The sequence below is a fragment of the Rhincodon typus genome, chromosome 15, assembly GCF_021869965.1.
Source record: "Rhincodon typus isolate 14 chromosome 15, sRhiTyp1.1, whole genome shotgun sequence".
NCBI classification, from domain to species: domain Eukaryota; kingdom Metazoa; phylum Chordata; class Chondrichthyes; order Orectolobiformes; family Rhincodontidae; genus Rhincodon; species Rhincodon typus.
In genome coordinates this window covers 47,401,935-47,423,462 of record NC_063346.1, presented here as the reverse complement: position 1 = coordinate 47,423,462, position 21,528 = coordinate 47,401,935, and the positions used below count along the sequence as shown (strand labels likewise).

The 21,528-nt window shown below is 38.4% G+C and overlaps 1 protein-coding gene across 2 annotated transcripts in view; it reads left to right on the top strand.

Moving 5' to 3' along the window:
• plekhg4 (pleckstrin homology domain containing, family G (with RhoGef domain) member 4) overlaps positions 1 to 21,528 on the top strand; it is a 182,805-nt gene that overhangs the window by 54,869 nt on the left and 106,408 nt on the right. For both annotated transcript variants that reach the window (XM_048606077.1, XM_048606076.1), the window contains exons 4-6: positions 8,193 to 8,438; positions 10,966 to 11,089; positions 12,201 to 12,294. In XM_048606077.1, coding sequence (XP_048462034.1) covers positions 8,193 to 8,438; positions 10,966 to 11,089; positions 12,201 to 12,294 — 464 coding nt within the window. The remainder of the gene's footprint in view (positions 1 to 8,192; positions 8,439 to 10,965; positions 11,090 to 12,200; positions 12,295 to 21,528) is intronic.

Sequence of the window (21,528 nt, the reverse complement as noted above, 5' to 3'; positions counted from 1 at the left end):
TAATTAGTACGTGTGTTGTTATTTTGTGGACAGTTTAGTAACTAATAAATTAACACTTTTGTTAACTCAGAAACCTGGTTAACTGATTCCTTTTAAGACATATGTAGATTTGGTCTGGGAGAACATCATCTACTGGGAAGAAATCCTTTTTAAATTAACCTTGGTGCAACAAACTAAATCATTGGCTCCAAGAAAGGGAGCCAGTTCATCCCTGTTCATTTGGGAGCTTGATGATTTGGGAGTATCCCATCTGTAACCATAATAAATTGGAGAACCTCATCCTGAAACCAGTTATAACAAGATAAAAATCAATTGCCACATAGAAACTACCTCATTAAGTTAAAATTATCTCTCCAGGCCCCATTATATAACCAAAACTTCAAGCCTTTGAAAAATGTTTTAATTGTCTGGTTTCTGAACCTTGCTTAAATTTGGTAAGAAATATTTTGCTTTTAATGTCAAGTCAATTTGCTAAGAATCAGTCTAGTGACATCACAACCAGACTTGGTTAAGTTTGTGTCTTGTTTAAATTTCCTTTGAAACCTAGTTCCAGAAGAAATCTTATATTGGCCAAAAAGGAAGACCAAATCCATACACTAACGTCATTCTTGCTGTTATGATCCCAGATGATATGATTACTGGACAAGTCAATGGCAGACTAAAACTGGCTTTGATAAATATTTTGTTTTGTTCTGTTCTTTTATGAAATCGTCTCTTACTGAAACATAAGCATGCAATGCTGCAGATTTTGTTTTAACAATAAAACAGAAGTTTATTATCAATTCAAATGAAGTAAAAAAAAACCTATCTACTTGTAACACAAACTCAAAAATATTCAATGTCCAAACACTCCTTTATAAATTGAAAAGAAAGCAATAACTTTTATATTATTCCCAAAACACAGTCCTGGTACAATAGCCAGAAACACCATTGTTATACTCTTCATACCAGAATCCCTGTCCCTGTCAAGGTGTTAAGTCACTTGTGACTTAAAGTTATAGACCAGAATTATAGTTAGCTTCTTCCTGGAGTCATTTATACAACCAATCTTAAACATAGTTAGCTTTAAGTAACTACTTCAGGATTTTGTCCCAATTTTTTCGTCCAGGGCTATTACTAACTCTTTACCCTAAAGTAATTTAGTTTCACTATATCCTTCTCTGCTCAGGAACACTTCCTATATAGCCACCCTCATCCAAGGGCTTCACAGGACTTTCCAAAATAGAAAGTACAACTAAAAAGATCTGTAAACTATGGATATTTCCTTAAAGCTTAAAAACTCTCCTGACCTTCTAAACTAGATCTTGGTTATGTTGTTCAGTCATTAAAGTTCTATTAATGTACACAAAAACCCATTAATTCTAAAATCAAGCCTCAAAAACTGTTTTAAAAGAAATCTCCATGGCTGGAGAATTACTTACAAGTTAATTATTAACTTAACTGCAAAACCACGTTACTAACACAAAAAACTAAAACCCCAACTTACTGTATAACTGTATTATATATGTAATGTTTATATAAATTACACAATCTTTATCGACTTCCTGAGAAATTCCGAAAGTTCAACCAACTGCGCACGTTCAAATCCAAATTCTTATCGCCAGGAACGATCACTGAATACTGATTTTCTGGACTAATAATAATCGTAACTTTCTTTTGTTCCTTGTGTGCTGTGTATGTGAGACTTGTGTTGTGACACTTGTGACACTGTTTGAATGTGTGAATAAACCCAAATATTTGTTCCAATTCTGAAGAGTTTGCTGTAGATCATTTTTAAATTGGACTTCACAAACAGTGGGTAGTGGCAGGAGTGGCATTGGTGGTGGTGTGAAATGTAGACAATAATATGGAAAAATAAATTTTAAAAATTAAAAACACTTCTACTTGTGGACAGAAGAGGATGACAGCAAATAGGTTTCAAAATACCTCCCTCTCCCTGTCTATAACACAGGTCAGAATGGTTTGAAGGTAACTTGAAAGTGTGCCATTCCATGTGCTACTCCTGATTCTTCTAAGGGTAGAGATCGTGGGTTTAGGACAGCGCTGTTGCTGTGCTGTATCTTGTGTATGGTACACATGGAAACCATGGGCGCTAGTGGTGGAGAGGGTACCAGTTATCCGAATGCTAAATTGTGGATTGGATAGTGTTGTTGGAACTACACTTGTCCAGGCGAGTAAAGGGCCTTCCATCACATACCTGACTCAGGCTGTTTTAGATGGTGGAAAAGCTTTGGAGAGCAAAAAGAAGAACAATTAGTCGCTGCAGAATGTTCCAAGCTCTGATCTGTTGATCCAATTGTGTTTCTCATTAGTGGTGACTTCTGAGAATTTGATGATAGTTGTTTGTATTCTCACTTGTTGGAAATAGCTGCTGGCTATCTCTTGTGCAATACAAAGATTAGCAGTCACATATCAGTCCAAACCTGAAGATGTTTGGGTTTTGCTGCGTGCATGTATAAACAGCTGCAGTATTTGAGAAACAGTGAATGGAACTGAACATGTTGAAATCATCTAACATCAGCATTTCTGACTATATGATGGAGTGAAGGTGTTTTGAAGCAGTTTATGGTGCGTGGGCCCAGGACATTTCCCTGAAGGATTTGTGCAGTGGTGTCCTGAGCACATTTCTTCTGACTTCAGTTTTACTGGGGGCCTCTGTCTGTTTCTCACATTCTGTTAAATGCTATTAACGTTAGGGGGAGTCAGTCTCATCTCACATCTGGAATTCAACTTTGTTTGGAATTAAGCTGCAATGAAACCTCAAATCAAGTGGCTTTGGAGGAACCCAATCTGAGCATTGATAAGCAAGTTATTCATGAGTAGCAGTGTCAATGACCCCTACCTTTTGCAAGTCATTGGGAAAGACCATGACAATTGGACTAATTGGTAGCTCATTCAAAGAATTTCACAGGATAATAGGCTGAATGATCCCCTTCTGTGTTGTAGCATTATATGATTCTGTTCTTTTTAATAATAGTCCAGGGAAGCTGTGCTATTGAGAGACAAATATGCGGTCAACTCAATCAGTTTCATCAATTACCCTGCTAGAATTATTATGCACTGCAGAAGCTTATGTATTAAACATTTATGTTTGTAAGAAGAAATCTAATCACCCACTCACTGTGTAGTAAACTTCACAGTCAGGACAACGATAGCCATTCAGTGCCAATTAGTTTGAGGAACCTAGCAGAATGTTTTCTGGACTTCAGGAGGATGCGCTTTTAATAGTTACCTCTAAATCTTAACAAGGCTTATAACTAATGGCACTATAACTAAGCTTGAGAAATGTACCAGTTTTAGTTGGAACATGTACAACTTGAGATGGATGAAGAAAAAAAGATTGAAGCTCTACAACAATGAACTTTATGAGGTATACTTGTTGGTACATCTGCTGAGCCCTAGGATCTGTAGATCTGAAGAGACTGCTTGTCTCCAGGCAGCCTTGGGAATGAGACAATGCCTGTCTTTCTGTTTTGCTGTTTCTTTGCACTTGAGAAAAGACTGGTCCAGCTCCTGATATTTCCAGGTACCTTGTGACTTGATACTGTATTGAGAATATGAGATTTTTAATTGTTTTTTTGCTAGGTTATTGACTTCAAAAGTGACATTTGTTTGTATTCTGAACAAGATAAATCTCATATGTTCTTTGAACATCTGATGTCCTGAACGGCAAACTAAAATTTCTTTGAGTGCCCTGTACTATACATGTTTATTGTCAAATTTCTGTTAATATCGGGCACTTCATTAAATATTCTTGCAAATTGTCTTGATGAGTCCAAGCAATAAGCTTCAAACTGTCTTTTTTCAGCAATATTAATTAATTATTATATTTACATAATAGAAAATATTCTTATTGCAATTTTTCTTCTCGGCCTGTTGATTTTGCTTAACTGTAGCATCTAATTTTATCTGGTTTTATTGATTGGCACTATTATGATATTTTTGATACAATATATTGAAAACTGGTTTTACATCTGTCTTTGCAATTATTTCTAAAGAACAGCCTGTAAACAACTTCAATCAGTATGAATACATATATATGCTGTGAATTTCACTTCTAACATGAGTTCAGTGACATGGGCCTACACTATGGAAATGAGACCAATACTTCACATTTTTGGCAGAACTGTTCAGAATCTGCAAGGGAAACCTCATTAAGAAATTCAGTTATTCAAACTTCACACTTGTAATTTAAGCAAGTTATTTTCAAAGAAAGATGTTCAGAATTTGGAAATATGTTTTCACTAATTTCTAAATGATTGCTGTCATAAAACATTAGCTTATAAATGCGCAAAAAGCATATTTTTCTGCATTGCACCTGGAGAAAATGCAAGTTTTGAAGATCAGCAATCAACAGGGAAAGTGGGGCAAATTCCTAACGGTGTAGGAATGCATTATTTGAAAAGAAAAAACATTGACAAAAGAACTATTTGTTTATTGTAGAGAGTAATTATTGTCTTGTATATGAATTGCCTTATATATGAGGATATCTGGACTGTTTTGAAAATGAGAATGAGTAACTTGAAGAGATCTTTTGCCCAAATCATTGAGAGGCAGGAAGACTTTCTGAAATTTGTTTTTTGCTCAGTTAATCAACAAAAGTTGCTGTCAGACATAAATGAAGGGTGAGCATTTCGTCTCACTCTTAGATTTTATAATTTCTTTACAGACACTTCATGGTTGCTTTGTCTCAAAATATGCAGTGGAATGATTTTCCCATCATAAATTGTGGATTATTTGTATGTGATGCATTTTAATTACGTTTGTTACTCCTGTAGCACACATCCTAACACATTTCTCACTCTCAAAATATATTGATTACTGAATGCATAAATTAGCCAAAAGCGTTGACAAACATTCCCCTTCGACACACTTACACTTAATTTAAAGGCCTGTATATTAAAATACCAAGGATGATGTTTTTAAGGATGTATTGACTTGGATGAAGGGACCACTGTTTTGAAGCCCAGTTGGCTGATGGAACCAAGGAGGAAGAAGCAAATTGTGGAAAGGATATAAAGACTGTACAAAGGCACAGAGATAAGTGAGTGGATAAAAAATGGTAAATAAAGTATTATGTAAGAAAATGTGAGGTGTTCCATTTTGCTAGGATGATTCGGGAAGCATACTACTATTTAAATGGAAAAGAGGCTGCAGAATTCTGCAACACAGAGTGATCTGGGCATGAATCACAAAAAGGTAACATGTCGCTACTGCAAGTAAGTAGGAAGTGAAGTGGATTGTTGACCTTTATAGCGAGAGTTGGAGTATGAAGCTAAGGAAGTCTTGCTAGAACAGCACAGGGCATTGGTGAGATCACACCTGATATGCTGTACAGGATTCGTCATCTTAAGGAAGGATATCTGTACATTAATTGCAGCTCTGATTCCAGGGATGAGGAGTTTATCATTTTGAAGAATATTTAAACAGATTGAGCTTATACTCTTTGGAATTTAGAGGAAATGATCTTATTGAAACATGTAAGACTCTAATGGGGTTGACAAGGTAGATGCAGAGAGGATGTTTCCTCACATAGGGAAGTCTAGAACTAGGAGTAAAGTTTCAAAATAAGAAATCTTGCATCTAAAACTGAAGTGATGAGGAATTTCTTCACAGATTCCATTCGTCTTTGAAATTCTTTCCCCAGAAAGCAGGGTGAGGCAGAGTCTTTGAATATGTTGAGTTAAGTTCTTGATTGGTAAGGGAATCGTAGGTTACAGGGAACATGTGGGAAGGTGGAGTCAAGACCACAATCAGATAATCCGTGAACTAATTGCAGATGATCAGGCGTGATCTAGAATGGTGGAGCACACTCAATGCTGAATGGTATGATCCTCCTCCGGTTTTGACGATAAACTGTTTTAGTCCTATGGGGGAAATGTGAAGGGCATGATTTAAGTGACTACATCTACTTCAAAATAGAAATTGGTGACTTTTTAGTTTAACTAAATTATCTACTTTCCAGAGTTACTCTGCTGATAATAAGAATGGAGAATTTGCATTCTGTAGGAACTTTTTCACTTACCTGGGCATCCAAGGGAGGATCAACCTATTTAGGACTCAACTTTACCCTCCAGTAAAATGCAGGTGACAGTTGCATAGAGGGAAGTCACCAACTGAGTCACTCTAGCAATCCACCTTTCTTCTCTTGCTCTGTAACAAAAGATGGTAAGTTACTGGTACTCCTAGTAAGATGAAAAGGAGCGTACTTCTCACTTTTGTTTACGTTCCTTGTTCATTTACTCAAATATGTTCTCAAGTTTGGAACTGCATTTTCCATGAAAAGCCATTTAAAGTACTACATAATCTATTCCTTGTGTACATGTACTTTATGTTCCTAAGGTGAAAAATAGAGGTAACAGCTGAAAAACTAGGGTAATTCTGAGGATATTGCTTATAAAATCCTTTCACACAATGTTTTTTCTCATTCAAATAATTTGGCCATCATGGAATGCTATACAATGTGTACAATGTGATGTTTCCTGGATAAAAATTACTAATGCACATGATTATATTCCTGTGGTCAGTAACCACCTGCCTGCTAGTTGAGTGTAAACTTTTCTCATTCATGAAAGTCATGAGATAGGAGCATGAAGAGTTTTAATGTTTACATGTGGCACTTTGTATTTGTTGGAAGTCTATGCAGCAGAGGTAGTGACAGATCTCACCCAAGATGTGTAGATACAGGTCATTGGATAATGACTGATGTAGCAAAAATATCTGACTGTTCATTGCACTTGTTTTGCTGAACTCTCTCAGTCTTCCTTCTCTCACCCTAAATATGAATCATGTTCAGAACCTTGAAGGAATATACATTCTCATCTTTTGTAAGGTGAATGTGAAAGTCAGTAGCAGTGTAAGAATCTCTGTGACATCAATGTTTCTTAGCCAAACTGAAGTTAAATGGAAATTAAAGGGAAAACACCAGTGGCTGGAATCATGCCTATCATAAAGGAAGAGGATTGTGGTTGTTAGAGGCCAATCATCTCTATCCCAGGTCATTGTTCCAGAAGTTCCTCATGCTAGTGTTCTAGACCCAACCATTTTCAGCTGCTTAACCAAAGATCTGGCCTCCATCAAAAAGTCAGTGAGGATATTTGCTGGCAGTTGCACCAGGTTCATCACAATTTATGACTCCTCAAATACTGAAGTATTCCGTTTCTATCTATAGCAAGACCTGAACAATATTTAGGCTTGGTTGATAAGTGTCAAGTGACATTTATAGATACCAATGACAAAATGTAGTTGGGCCCAAAATAAAACCTCTTCTAAATTTGAAATGTTCCATGAAGTGTGAAGAGTATATTAATATTAAAGATTATCAAATGCTGACTCTAATTCAGACAGCTCCTAAAATGAATAACATAACCTTATTACAGCACAGTCAAATATATGATAATGAAGAGATTTCATCCAGACAACAGTTTTCTTTCTCTATGATTGCTAAGGTTGGTGCAATGCCTGAGCTCCTTCCTGTTTCATGATAAGGTCATGGCCCAACCAGCTCATGAGTGACTAGTTTAGTTGTTGGAAGAAAGAAAGGCACAGTGAGACGAGATGCTGTATTGTAGCACAAGGTTAAAGTTTGGGCTATTGTCAGTGGGAGCAGGTAAATGAAACCTGGTACTTTGAGCAAATAGCAAATTGATTCAGCAGTGAGCACATGTGGATCAAGGAATTGGAAGCTGGGAATTCTCTCCGCATTGTGATCTGCTTGCTGTAATTTTATTAGCAAGATCTTATGAATAGAAGATTGCTGAGTTTAGGCTAGTTACATAGAGTGGGCCATGTGTTTCCTCATGCATTTTACAGAAGGGTTTTGAAACTGGTTTTACATTGATTCATTGTTGACTTTGGACTGTCATCAGATACACTCAAAATCATGGAATACCAATATGTTTTGGAGAAACAGAATTTAATGTTCTACTTGCAGAAAATAAGCGAGACCTTGCACTCAGAAAGAAGTAAATGTTTTGGTTGTTTAATAATCAAAAAGATCAAAGCCCATACCAATGTTAACCTTTCTATACCCAAATCATTTCTGTTAACTGTGGCCCATGTGATCCTCGATTTGGGTGTAAATAGTTTCCTGAATAGCATGGAAGACTTGTTATTTTTTGAGGGCTTTGTGGCCTTTTTGATAGGCATGTGTTTTCCAAATGTGAGAAATATAAAATTTAATTATTTTTTAGGATTTGATTCAAAAACAAATGATAACGTGAACACAGACAAAAGAAGTTTTGATGAAGAAGCTTTCAACCTATCAGATGAACTTTCAACAACCTCAGAGATTGCGCAGTGCATTGAGAGCAGGCAAGAATTGGCGTCAGTCAAACATTGTGAGACCTCATCTTCCTTACCGCTCAAACCCAATCTACCAACACTGTCCCAAGAAATCAACTTTGATGTTCTCAATTCAGGGGTAGCATGTTTGACTGGTAGGTGATAAAAACATTAACGTTATGAAAGTTTCGCACATCACAGACCATTGAATACATACAGTGTCCTAGTAGCTGGTATGTGTGTGACATGTGCTTGAACAGAAACTACCATATGAGGGAAGGTTTCATATATTGGTATATTGGACTACTGCATTTCACCGTTTTGGTGCAAGAATTCTGTCTGCTCTAACTTAAGTGCTTAGTTCTGATCCTGTTAGTTATACTCTTTTATGCCATTTTCTTTTAAGGTTTTAGATTGGAATGTTTATTTTAAGAAGTTGCATTCTTATGTTGATTGACTTGAAAAATAATCAGAAGGGAGCAGTATAAAGAATACTAACAATTTTCTAATTTGCTTGCTTTGCTTTTCAACCATAGGTAACAAAAATAAGATAGATTTTGGTAAATTTAGGCAGCAGTGCAAAGAAATGAGTATTCTTGCTCCCCTTCCCACTCATGTAACCATAAGACCATAAGTTTTAGGAGCAGAATTAGGCCATTTGGTCAATTGGATCTGCTCGCCATTCAGTCATGGCTGATATGTTTTTCAGCCCTATTCTGCTGTCTTCTCCCTGTAATCCTTGAACCCCTTATCTATTAAGAACCTATCTATTTCTATCTTAAATACACTTGGCCTCCAAAGCCCTCTGTGGCAATGATTCCGCAGATTAACCACCCTTTGGCTCAAGAAATTCCTCCTCATCTCAGCTCTGAAGGTTTGTCCTTTCATTCTGAGGCTGTGCCCTTAGGGCCTGGTCTCTCCTATTCATGGAAACATCTTCTCCATGCCCATTATGTTCAAGCTGCTCCGTATTCTGTAAGTTTCACATCAGATTCCACTCCCCACCACCCCCCACCTCCCCCATCGTTCTAAACTCCATCAAGTACAGACCCAGAGTTCTTTGCCACTTCTCATATGATAGGCCCTTCATCCCCGGGAGCATACTAGTAAACCTCCTTGGACCTTCTCCAGAAGACCAACACATCCATCCTTAGATACAGGGCCCAAAACTGTGCACAATGTTCCAAATGCGGTCTGACCAGAGCCTTATACAGCCTCAGCTGTACACTTCTGTTCTTGTATTCTAGCCAAATTGACATGAATACAAATATTGCGTTCATATTCGTAACTGCTAACCGAACTTCCATGTCAAAGTTAAGAGAATCCTCAACTTTGCCATATCCTATTCTATCTTCCACTTCTTTGCCCACTCTCCTAGCCTGTCCAAGTTCTTCTGCAGCCCCCCCGCTTCCTCAGCACTACCTATCCCTCCACCTACTTTTCTGTCATCTGCAAGCCTAGCAACAATGCCCTCAATTCCTTTTTCCAGATCGTTCACATATAATGTGAATAGCTGTAGACCTAATACAGACTCCTGAAGAACTCCATTAGTCACTGGCTGCCATCCTGAAGAAGGCCCATTTATCTCTAACCCATTTATCTCTACTCTCTGTCTACTGCTGGTCCATCAATCCTCTATCCATGCCATTACCTTGCCCCAAAAACCATGGGTTCTAATCTTATTTGGCAGCTGCCTGTGTGGATCCTTGTCAAAGGCTTTCTGGAAATCCAAATAGATTACATTGATTGGCTGTCCTTTGTTTAACTTGCTTGTTACCTTCTCAGAGAATTTTAGCAGATTCGTCAAGCATGACCTCCCCTTGATAAAGCTGTGCTCCAGTGATTCCTAAAAGATTACCACCAATGTTTCCACTATCTCCTCAGCTATTTCCTTCAAAACTCTGGGGTGTAAACCATCTTGGGCATGTGATTTATCGACCTTCAGACCTTTCAGCTTCCCCAGCCCCTTCTCCTTAGTGATGGTCACTACAATCACCTCTGCCCTCTGAAACTCTTGATGTTCTGGTATGCAGCTGGTGTCTTCCACTGTGAAAACTGATGCAAAGTACTTATTCAATTCCTCCACCATTTCTTTGTTTTCCACTATACTTCTCAGCTTTATTTTCCAATGGTCCAATGTCCACTCTTGCCTTTTTCTTATCTTATAGATAGCCAAAAAAAACTCTTGCAATCTTCTTTTATATTACTAGCTAGCTTACTCTTGTATTTCGTCCTCCTCCCTCCCCCCAAATTCGCATTTTTAGTTATCCTTTGCTGGTTTTTAATGGCTTTCCAATTCTCTGGCTTCCCACTGATCTTCACCACATTGTATGTCTATAACACACTGATATGTGATCCTCACTCTCACGTTTAAAGTCCCATGCTCTTCCTCCTGATGCATTAATTTCTTTTACAAAAAACCCTTTCTACCATGAACATTAATTTTGTTCTCAGCAATCTCCAGATATCCATGTTGTCTCTGATAGTCCAAGCATCTGGAGATCCATGATAATCTAATATATTATCTAGACATTTTAATGCTCTATGTTTAACTCAAATATTGTGCACAGTTCTATTCGATGGAGCAATTCTTCTTGGTAAAATAAATCAAGATGTTTGACTGACCTTTGTATCGTGGTTTGGTAATTTGAAATAATTGTATAAAAATTTGTTTTGCTTCAGGAGCCAGAGATAAGTCTGGTCGTGCAGTTGTCATAATAACAACAAGAAACACAATCTGGCTAAACCCAAATTGCAACGTCCCTGAACTTGTGCGGCTCCTTATCTACTTTTATAGTATTCCCAGGTAATCCAACATTTTCTTTGCATTTCACTGCAGCAGTGATTGATTACCTACACAGCTATTTTTCTAGCACATATGTTATGCAATTAGCTGGACACTTAATGAACAGTACTACACTGGAAAGAACAGCAAAAAAAAATAGAGGAAAGGAAAGCTCACTTGTAGGCTCTACAAGAATATGGCAGAGGATGAGGGATTAAGCGGGCAGTCAGAATTCTCAGCTTCAAGGGCAAGAGAATAAGTGTTTATGATTTAGCACAATTCTAATTATGTAGCAACTAATGCATTGAATTTTGATTTCATTAAGCAGTAATATATTTTGGATGTGCATCTATATTAAAAGTGAGAGTAAATGAATGAATCTTAAATTATGTGTTATACTTATTTGATTAAATATTTTGAAAGATAATCTGATTCCAGGATAATGTTTGGGTGTATAAGATGCCACATTGTGTTGCAAAGTGTGTCACTGACAGGCAGTGTACAACTCACGAGTTCAGATTTGTCAGTTTTGGTCATGATTGTGCATTTGCATTTTTAATAGTATCTTTGAGTTCAGATCTAAATGATTAGATTGTGTTGAACTAAAAACCAGTAACTCGAAGAAAAGGGAAACTAACATAATTTTAATATGTCATTATCAAAAATTTGATGTTTGCTTATTGCAAGATCCTGCAAGTTAATTTTAATTGCATTACATGAACATTATGTAGGATTATATTGGATCAAATGTGTTAATTTTCATCTAAGTAAAATTTGCTATTTTGAAACTGTCATTCATAAATTAACAGAATAATATCATAAATAGAAATTGAGTTCTTATGTTTTAAGGTTTTCCAAATATCTGAGTACACGTTTATTTTCATTAACATTTGTATTTCATTATAAAATTCAGAAGAATGCAAGCTTTTTAACATTTGGATTCTGTACTATTTGTGAAAATTTTGTTATCCCGTGATGCATAACAATTGTTAATCAAAATGTCAGTCTGAAGCAAAAGTGCATACAGATGGCTACAACATAGATGCTAGCCATGTATCAAAATAGCAGTTATGTACCAAGATTATGATATAATGTTATGTAATTTACTATAGTTGTATTTTCTGCTCTTTAGACAAGATATCCAGAGTGCCGGACTAACTATTTTGGTGGATGCCCGGCGTTGCTCTCCTGTACCAGCATTGTTTAAGGCTTTCAATACTCTTCAGGTGATAAACTTCAATCTTTCTTTGGAAGTTGCAAATTGTTAATTCTTCAAAGTATATAATTATACTACAAGGCTGTTTTTCTTTTCCTGTGTTTAATTTATGATAATTTTGTTAGATAAATTCTAAAACTAATATTCAGTAGTCAACTGTCCTAAGCACTGTAATTTTAGGTAAATATTCACAGTGGAATTTAAAGCTTTGAGCAACTGTCTTAATCAGAATATAAGCTCCTCAGGAAGCATTTTCCACTTAACTATTTTGAGGTGCTTTATCAATAAACCTTTCCTTTCCTAATATCAGAAGTTTATGGATGGCACCACAAAAGCTCTGTTCACAACTCCTCTGGCGATGAAACAGCCAGTACAACTAGCAATCTTTGGGCTGAGAAGTGACAAGTAACTCCTGCAGTGAAATTGTGGGGCTGTGATGATTAGCCTCCGACAAGCACATTTGCCTTTATTCATGTCAGCCACTAAAGCCTTTCCATTTGACCTCCCTTGGTTTGAATTTAGCTCAATTTTTTTGGATGCTTTACTGAATTGAATGCTACTTTGATACCAATGGAAAGTCTCACCTCTTGTCTGGCATTCTATTGTGGAAAGGCCAGTGGCAGGCTGCAAGATTGGAAAACTTCAATATAGGGTTATTAGAAGTAATATAAAGAAAAAAGGTAAATTCTAAAAGAAAACTGGTGGGAAATATAAAAATGAATAGCAAAAACTTCTATAAGTATATAAAAGATAAGAAAGTTGCTGATGTTGGTCCTTTTGGAGGATGAGAATGGGGGTGATAATAGTGGGGAACACTGAAATGGCATAGATACTAAATGTTTGCCTCTGTTTTCATGGTGGAGGACACCGGTGCTATCCCAATAGGTAATGCAGAGATTATACAAAGGAGGAACTTAAATCAAATACCATCACGGAGGAAAAAAATACTGAGCAAACTGTTGGGATTGAAGGTAGACAGGTCCCTAGGGCCTGATTGCTGCCACTTTCTTTGAGATACTATGAATGTAGGCAAAGATATTAGATCCCATTGGTTCTAATATTCCAAAATTCCCTGGATGCTGAAAATGTTCCTGTGGATTGGAAAAATGCTAATTTAACACCCTTATTCAAAAAGGAAGGGAAGCATAAAGTAGGAAACTATAGATAAGTTAGTTTAACATCTGATGTTGGCAGCAGAGCCAGGGACTACTGGTGACAGTACACCCAGAGTGGCACTGTTGTGTTAGCAGCAGCAGCAGCAGCGTGTTATGCCCGGAACAGGGACTCTTTGCGTCATTGAGGTATCAGTGGAGCCAGGAACACCTGGTTGCAGTCACAGTAAGCCTGGACCGGGTACTTCTGGTTATCGGTGATGCAGTGGCAGCAGCAGAGCTGGGGTCTCCTGGTTGTGGGGAAAGTGTAGATTCAGCGGCATCAGCAAGGTGGGCCCCGCAGCAAAGTGATAGTGCCTAAAGTGTGGGACTCCTAAGTTGGTGGGTCTGGCGTAGGTGGCGGCGATGAGGATGTGGAGGTCTCTCAGTTACTGGAGCCTAGATGCCAGTGTGAACTGAGTTGGAAATACTGTTATTCTGGACTTTTTATTTCTTTACTTTTCTAAATTCTTTTCCTAAGAATTTGTTTTTAAGAATCTGTACCTAGGTACCTTTGTACCTAAAATAGCACTGTAATGTGGTGACTTGTAAACTTTTCACTGTATTCATTTGAGTACATGCAACAATAAAGCTAGTTCAGATTGTCAGAATCCATTATTAAGGAAGTAATAACAAGAAATTTGGAAAGTCAAAACACAGTTCATCAGTGTCAGCATGGTTTTATGAAGGTTAAATTGTGTTTGACTAATTTACTGGAGTTCTTCGAAGTTGTAACAAGCAACTGGGATAATGGGGATTCTGTAGATATAGTATATCTGGACTTCCAGAAGGTATTTGATAAGGTGCTGCACACAAGGTTATTATCCAAGATAAGATCACGTGGGGTTACAGGTAATAGATTAGATACAGGATTGACTAACCAACAGAAAGTAGAGGGTCGGGCTAAATGAGTCTTTTCCAGTTGTCAAGATGTAACTACTAGAGTGCCACAACTATTTACAATCTATACTAATGACCTGGAAGCAGGGATAGAAGGTACCAAAAATCAAATTTGCAGATAACACCAAAGTAGGTGGGGCAGTAAGTTGCAATGACGAAATAAAAAATGTACAAGTGGATATGAATAGGTTCGGTGAATGGACCAAAATTTGGAAGATGGAGTTTAATGTAGGTAAGTGTGAAGTTATCCATTTTGGATGGAAGAATTGAAAGGCAACTTATCATCTAAATATGGAGAAGCTTCAGAGTGCTCCAGCAGAGGGATCTCGGTGTCCTTATGCGTGAATAGCACAAAACTAGGATGCAGGTACAGCAGGTAATAAAGAGGGCAAATGGAATTTTGACATTTATTCAGAAAGGAATGGAGTATAAAAATAGGTGTTACTGCAACTGTACAAGGTATTAGTAAGACTTCATCTGGTGTATTGTGTACGGTTTTGGTCTCTTTACTTGAGGCATGATGTTGTTGCATCAGAGGCAGTTGAAAGGAGGCTCTCTAGATCGATTCCAGAAATGAGGGGCTTGCGTTATGAAGAGAAATTGAGCAGTTTTGGCCTGTACTCTCTGGAATTTAGAGGAATGGAAAGAGATCTAATTGAAGTGTATGAGATGTAAAGGAGATTGACAGTGTAGACCAGAGAGGGCCTTTCCCAGTATGGAGCAACCTACAATGAAAGGTCATAGTTTTAGAATAAGTGTTAGCAGATTCAAAACAGAGATGAGGAGAAATTATTTCTGTCTAAGCGTTGTGAATTGTAAAATTCGCTACTCCTCAGTGCCAGGGCACTATAAATTCAAAGAGAAGATAGACAGATTTTAATTAGTAGTGGGTTTATGAGGATTATGAAGAACAGGCAGTGAAGTGGAGTTGAGGCTGAGATGAGATCAATCATGATCATATTGAATGGCAGAACAGGCTTGAGGGGCTGAATTACCTACTCCTCCTACTCCTCGTGCTGTTCTTCAGCTACTGTCTTCATATTTGAAATTGAATGGCAATGGTAGAATTTGAGCTCAGCATTCCTAAACAGGTAGTTGATGGCATTATTGACATCTCATTCTGTATGGAAAATACTAAAAATACTAAATGCACTCAGCAATGGTACTGAAGACTTGTGCTGCAGCATTAGCTGTACCCCAATGCAAGCTGTTCCAGTAGAATTGTACCTGGGAATATGGAAAACTGCCCAGGACTGCCCTTTTACATGAAACATGAGAAATTCTACCCAGTAATTACCCATCCAATCAGTTTACATTCAATAAGATGATACATGTGGTTGTCAACAGTGCTATCAAGTAGCACTTGCTCAACAGTAGTCAGCTCACTGGCGCTCATGTTGTGATTTGAGGGTTACACAGTTCCAAATCTTGCTGCTGCCTTGGCTCAAAAAAGGAAAAAAGAGCAGAACATTAGAGATGAGGAAAGAATGACTGCTTTGATGTTAAGGCAGCAATTAACCAATTATGGCTTTGAAGATCCCTAGCAAAACCAGAGTCATTGGAAAGCAGAATGAAAACTCTGTGCAGGTTGGAGTCATATCTAGCACAAAGGAGGATGGTTATGATTATTGGAAGTCAACCATCTTTGTGTCAAGACATCAGTTCCCTGTGGTAGTTCCCTAGACCCAACCATCTTCGGTTACTTCATCAGAGACCTTCCTTGTCACCATGATATGAGAAATACAAATGAGCAGAGATCAGCAGACGATGTTCAACACCATCCCTAACTCATTAGATACTTACGCAGTCCATTTCATATGTATAAAGTCCTGGACAATACTCAGACCTGGACTGATAAATGGCAAGTAATATTCAATTGTCAGATAACAACTATCTTCAACCAGAGAGAATCCAACCATCTCCCCTTTACGTTGTAATTGCTGAATCCCTAACGCCATAGGGATTACTATGACCAGAAACTAAACCCAAACTGTGTCTGCAGGAGCAGGTCAAAAGATTGGAATTTTATGGCAGTAACTCACCTCTTCACTGTCTATGCCATGTGTACTATCTACAAGGCACAAGTCAAAAGTGTGATAGAATACTCTCCACTTGCCTGGATGACTGCAGCTCCAACAACACTCAAGAAACTTGCTCTATCCAGCCTAATGCAGCCCTCTCGATTAGCACCTCCATTACCCACCTTAAGCATTCATTCCTTCCACTACCTACACGGCAGTACTGTATGCTATCTCAAAGATGCACAGCAGCAACTCCCCCAAAATCAAGTCTGATGTAAAGTCTTAATACAAGAGTTAGTAGACAAATAAATTACCTTGAATCTGTTGAAGCAGATTTGAAAGGCAATTATTTGCGATTTTAAAGAAAAACGCTTAAATAATCTGGTCAAACATACATATGTGGCCATTTTCAGCAACAAATCAGTCCTTTTGTAAGTTGTGGCCCTGGTTACGAACATTTTCCTTTTCTTTTTCTGAGATGTATTAGTATTGCTTTTTTGAGTTCATAACTTTTTTTACTATTCCATTGCAAAGTAATTAACCAAAATTCTTCAATACTGAACTGTGGTTCTGGTTATGTTTAATCAAGTTTATTACAAATCTATTTTAAAAAAAACAGAATAAAAATGACAGAACACCTAACTTTAAATTTTTTAAGTGTTAGTTATGACATCTATTTTGATAACATGTTGAATTCTTGCATATTTAAAGGATTAAAGTTTGGTATAATGATAGACTTCAAGTATTTTTAAATTACCAGAAAATAGTACCTCACTAAGGACAAGGCTTTTGAATTTCCTTATAATTTATTTTTCAGTCACATCTATTGCCAATTTTCCGAATAGCATGCAACAAGGTTTATGTTAATTATCTGCAGCTGGGGTATATGCAAAGCGCTGGTGTTAAGTTCTTTTCGTCTGTACCATCTGTGTTGTTACAGGGAAGAAATTGAAATGGGTTCTGTAATACTATGAGGGCTCTTTTTTGACACTGTTGTACTTTACATAATCCTGTGCCAACTAAAGTTATTCTGTCAAATGCTTGTTGTAGTTTTTCCAGACCACAATAATAGGTCAGTCAACGGATCAAGATAACTCAAATGAATCTTAGAGTCCATGCAAGAATTGTGAGAAACATGACATAGGCCAAACTGGAAGAAAACTGGCAATAAGGATACATGAACACTAACTAGCCAACAAGAGACACAACCAATTCTCACCGGTCTTGATTAACACGGACAAAGAAGGACACAAGTTTGACTGGGACAACACATTCATAATAACACAAGCCAAACAGAGACATGACAGGGAATTCCTGGAGGCTTGGCATTCCAATCAGAACTCTGTCAACAAACACGTTGAACTGGAGCCGATATACAAACCACTGAAAAACAGAACTGGAAGTAATACCAACCACCCCAGCAAACCGAGGCATATAACTAGCAAGTGGGATGGAACATCAGTGCTTCACCGGAAGCGTACTGACAATGTTACCTAACAGGGTGACGAAACATCTGCAATCAGACACACCAGCTCGGCGAGCAAGGCTACAACCTCATGAATCTCATGAGTTAAAACAACACAAGGGCAAAATAGGTTTTGCTCACGAATGTAATCTCCCCAAGGACTTAAAGTAACATAAGCAACAGCTGGAACAAAAGTCATTTTCATTTTCAATCTGAGCTAAAATTGTTGGATTTGATCAGTAAACAGTGTGATTTTGAGGGAGGGTATGTTGTTTGTGTTGATTTGGGAAGCGTCTGTGGAAGAAACTGACAATATTTAAATGGGCCCTTGAAAATTAAGCCATGAGAAATTAATGGAGTCTTCGAAAAAGGATTATCCAAGGAAAACCCTTAGCAGAAATTGATACCTCAAAATAAAAAGGAAGCCTTTGAAAAACATAACTGGAGATTAAAGAAAAAGAAACTGGACAATTACTTTTTTTTGCATTGCTGTGTCCTGGCATATAAATTGTCACTGGATTGACAGCACTTTCCATCTTGAATTGCCTTTGAAAAGTTGATGTTGAACCATCTCTTGAACTACTCTAGCCTTTTTAGTTTTGTTGCATCCGCAGTGCCGTTAGAATAGGGAGTTTTACCCAGTGACAACGAAGGAACAACAATATATTTCCATAATCTGGATGGTAGTGGAATATAATTCTGCTGCTGTTGTTGGCCTAAAGGATGCCCAGCTTTGAGTTTCTAGATCCCTTCTGAATCTAAGCCATTGATCATTGTTGGTTTTGCCATACAGCATGATGGAAGCATCCTTATTGTGGAGATGGTACAGATTCTGTTGGATTTTAAGGTGGCCATTTCGATCAATGCTGTAAAGGTCGTATAAACCCGTGACAGGCAGATAGGTGAGGATCAGATACAAGATGTCTAGTTTGTGTTGGCTCTGTCACCACCAGCTGCATGCCCACTCTGAGAACTGTGTCCTTCAGGACTCAGCCAGCTGGTCAACATTGGTGCTATTGAACAACTTTACAAGAAGGTCTGTTGAAGTTCCATTCAGAGTACATTCTGAGATTTTGCTATGCGCAATGCGTCGTCCAAGTGGTGTGCAAGATGGAGGAGTACTAATTCATCAACTGAGGCTGGTAGATGGCAATCAGCAGAATGTTTCCTTGCCAGTGTTTGAACAGATATGTTGAGAATTCTCAGAGCTACTCCATATGAACTGTATGTCATTGTGCCATAGCCTCTGGTGGGTCTGTTCTTTATTTCCACTCTTGTCTTATGCAGCAGCCTGGGATACATTATATCTGAATATATCTACTTTTAAGCCTGCCAGACCACTCAGAACCTCCTCTCTGTCTGTGCTGATTTCTTTAACAATATCCTTCTCCCTTATTTTTACACCCACGTCATCCCTCTCACTAGTGAATACCAACACAAAAAGTATTCATTTACAACCCTACCTACATCCTCTGGCTCCATGCTCAGATTACGAATGTAGCCCTTAATTGGTCCTGCTCTTTCCCATGTTATCCTTTTATCTTTAATGTGCCTGTGAAATAACTTAATTTTCCTTTATTTTACCTGTCATTATTATTTAATGCCCCCCTTTTGGTCTCCTGGTTTCCTTTTTAAGTTTCACCCTTGCACATTCTGTACTAGACTAGAGCTTCTTCTGTTTTGAACTCGGTATCTGCCGTAAGCCTCTCGTTTTCTCTTTCTTTGGTCCTGTATATCTCTTGATATCCAGGGTTCACAGGATTCATTGGTTCCACCCTTTGTCTTTATTGAAACATGTTCACCTGAATAAGTAGGAAAAAAAGTCAGTATTTATAGTTGGTTAATCAATAACCGACTTAGCCTGAGAATTATTACAGAGTAAGGAGGGTAACTTGAAGAATTCTTCTCTCAGGATTTTTGTAACTCACTTAATTTGAAAGGAATTGGATTCCTTCTGAAAATGTAAAGGAATGCAGGCAAAAAACAAAATAATAACATTAGAATGAATAGTTTCAGTGGAAGAAAGAGCACATGACCACAAACTGGCCTTTGTGACTGCCTTCTTTGCTCATAATTTGAATGATTCTCTGAGTAATACGCAAGACAGCAAGCAAGACACCTTCCACCAGCCCAGAATATCCGAGGCCACAACCGGTGCTCAGGACCCCATCGGACGTACACAGTTAACTCATAGAATGGCAGAACATCCACTCCAAATCCCGGGCTTGACCAGAAGCAGCTACTTTTGAAGGAAATATGCGAGATACATAGTCTATATGGTTGAGACTGAAAGATCACAGTTTCATGTACCACCACCCCACTACCCCCACCAGCATACTCCAAGCAAATGTCGAAGGTATTGAAAACAAGTTGGCTGAACTTAAACCTAGACTCACCTACCAAACAGAATTGAGATGGCTGTGTTCTGTTTTACAGAGGTATGGCTCACTCCTGCTTCACCTTGTCTATGCCTTACAACCGGAGAGCTTCTCAGCCCATTGAATGGACCACATGGCATCATCAGGCGAGGCAAAGGGTGGAAGGGTCTGCCTCCTGATCAACCCCTCTTTGTGCTCAGACATGGACGACCGTGGCGTGTTATTGCTCCCCTGACCTACAATATCTAACAGTGAAGTGCCATCTCTGCTACCTGCCATGGGAGTTTACTACTTAAATCCTGACAATAGTTTACATCCCACCCCATGCGGAAGTGAAGAGCGCACTTGATGAAAAATACACCACCACAAATAGCCTTCAGAAGGAATACCCTGAGGCCTTGTTCATCATAGCCCATGACTTATACCAGGTCAACTCAAGAATGTGCTGCCAAAATATCACCAACAAGTTTTCTGTCCCGACAGGGGGCCAAACACCCTGGACCATTTCTACACAACAACCAAAGATGCCTATCACTCCATTTCCACCAGCATTTTAGTAAATCAAACCATAAGGTTGTGCTCCTTCTTATGGTTTGCAAGCAGAAACTGAAACGTGAGGATCAGGTACAGAAACTTGTACAGTGCTAATCTGAGGTAATGGACAAGCTCCTACGTGACTGAATGGAGTTGGTGGACTGGTGCGTATTCAAGAACTCAGCAGCCAACTTAAATGAGTATGCCACTGCCATCACAGACTTCATCAGTAAGTGTCTAGAGGATAGTGTGTCAAAGAAGTTAAAACAAATATTCCCCAACTGGATACCATGGATGAACCATAGGATCCAGTCCCTACTGAAAGCCAGGTCTGAGACGTTCAAGTTGGGTGACCCTGACCTATACAGGAAATCTAGTTACAGTCTTCACAAAGCCGTCGGGGATGCCTAGAGATAATACGAGACTAAACAAGACTCCCAGACTAATCACACAAACACATATTGACTATGGCAAGGCTGATACGATATAAGAGCTACAAATTGTGAAGTCAAATTGCTGACAACAATGCATCCCTCCCTGATGAGCTCAATACATTCTATGTTTGTTTTGAAGAGAAGGTTAGTGAAATAACATCACCTGCCCTGACTGCCTTGTGATCTGGACCCACAGTCACAGGCACAGACATCAAATTGGCTGCCTTGAAGTGAATCCAAGCAAAGTGACTGGCCCGGATGGAGTCCCCGGCCAGGCACTTCGATCCTGCATGGACCGGCTAGCCGAAATATTTACAGAGATAGTAGGAACTGCAGATGCTGGAGAACCTGAGACAACAAG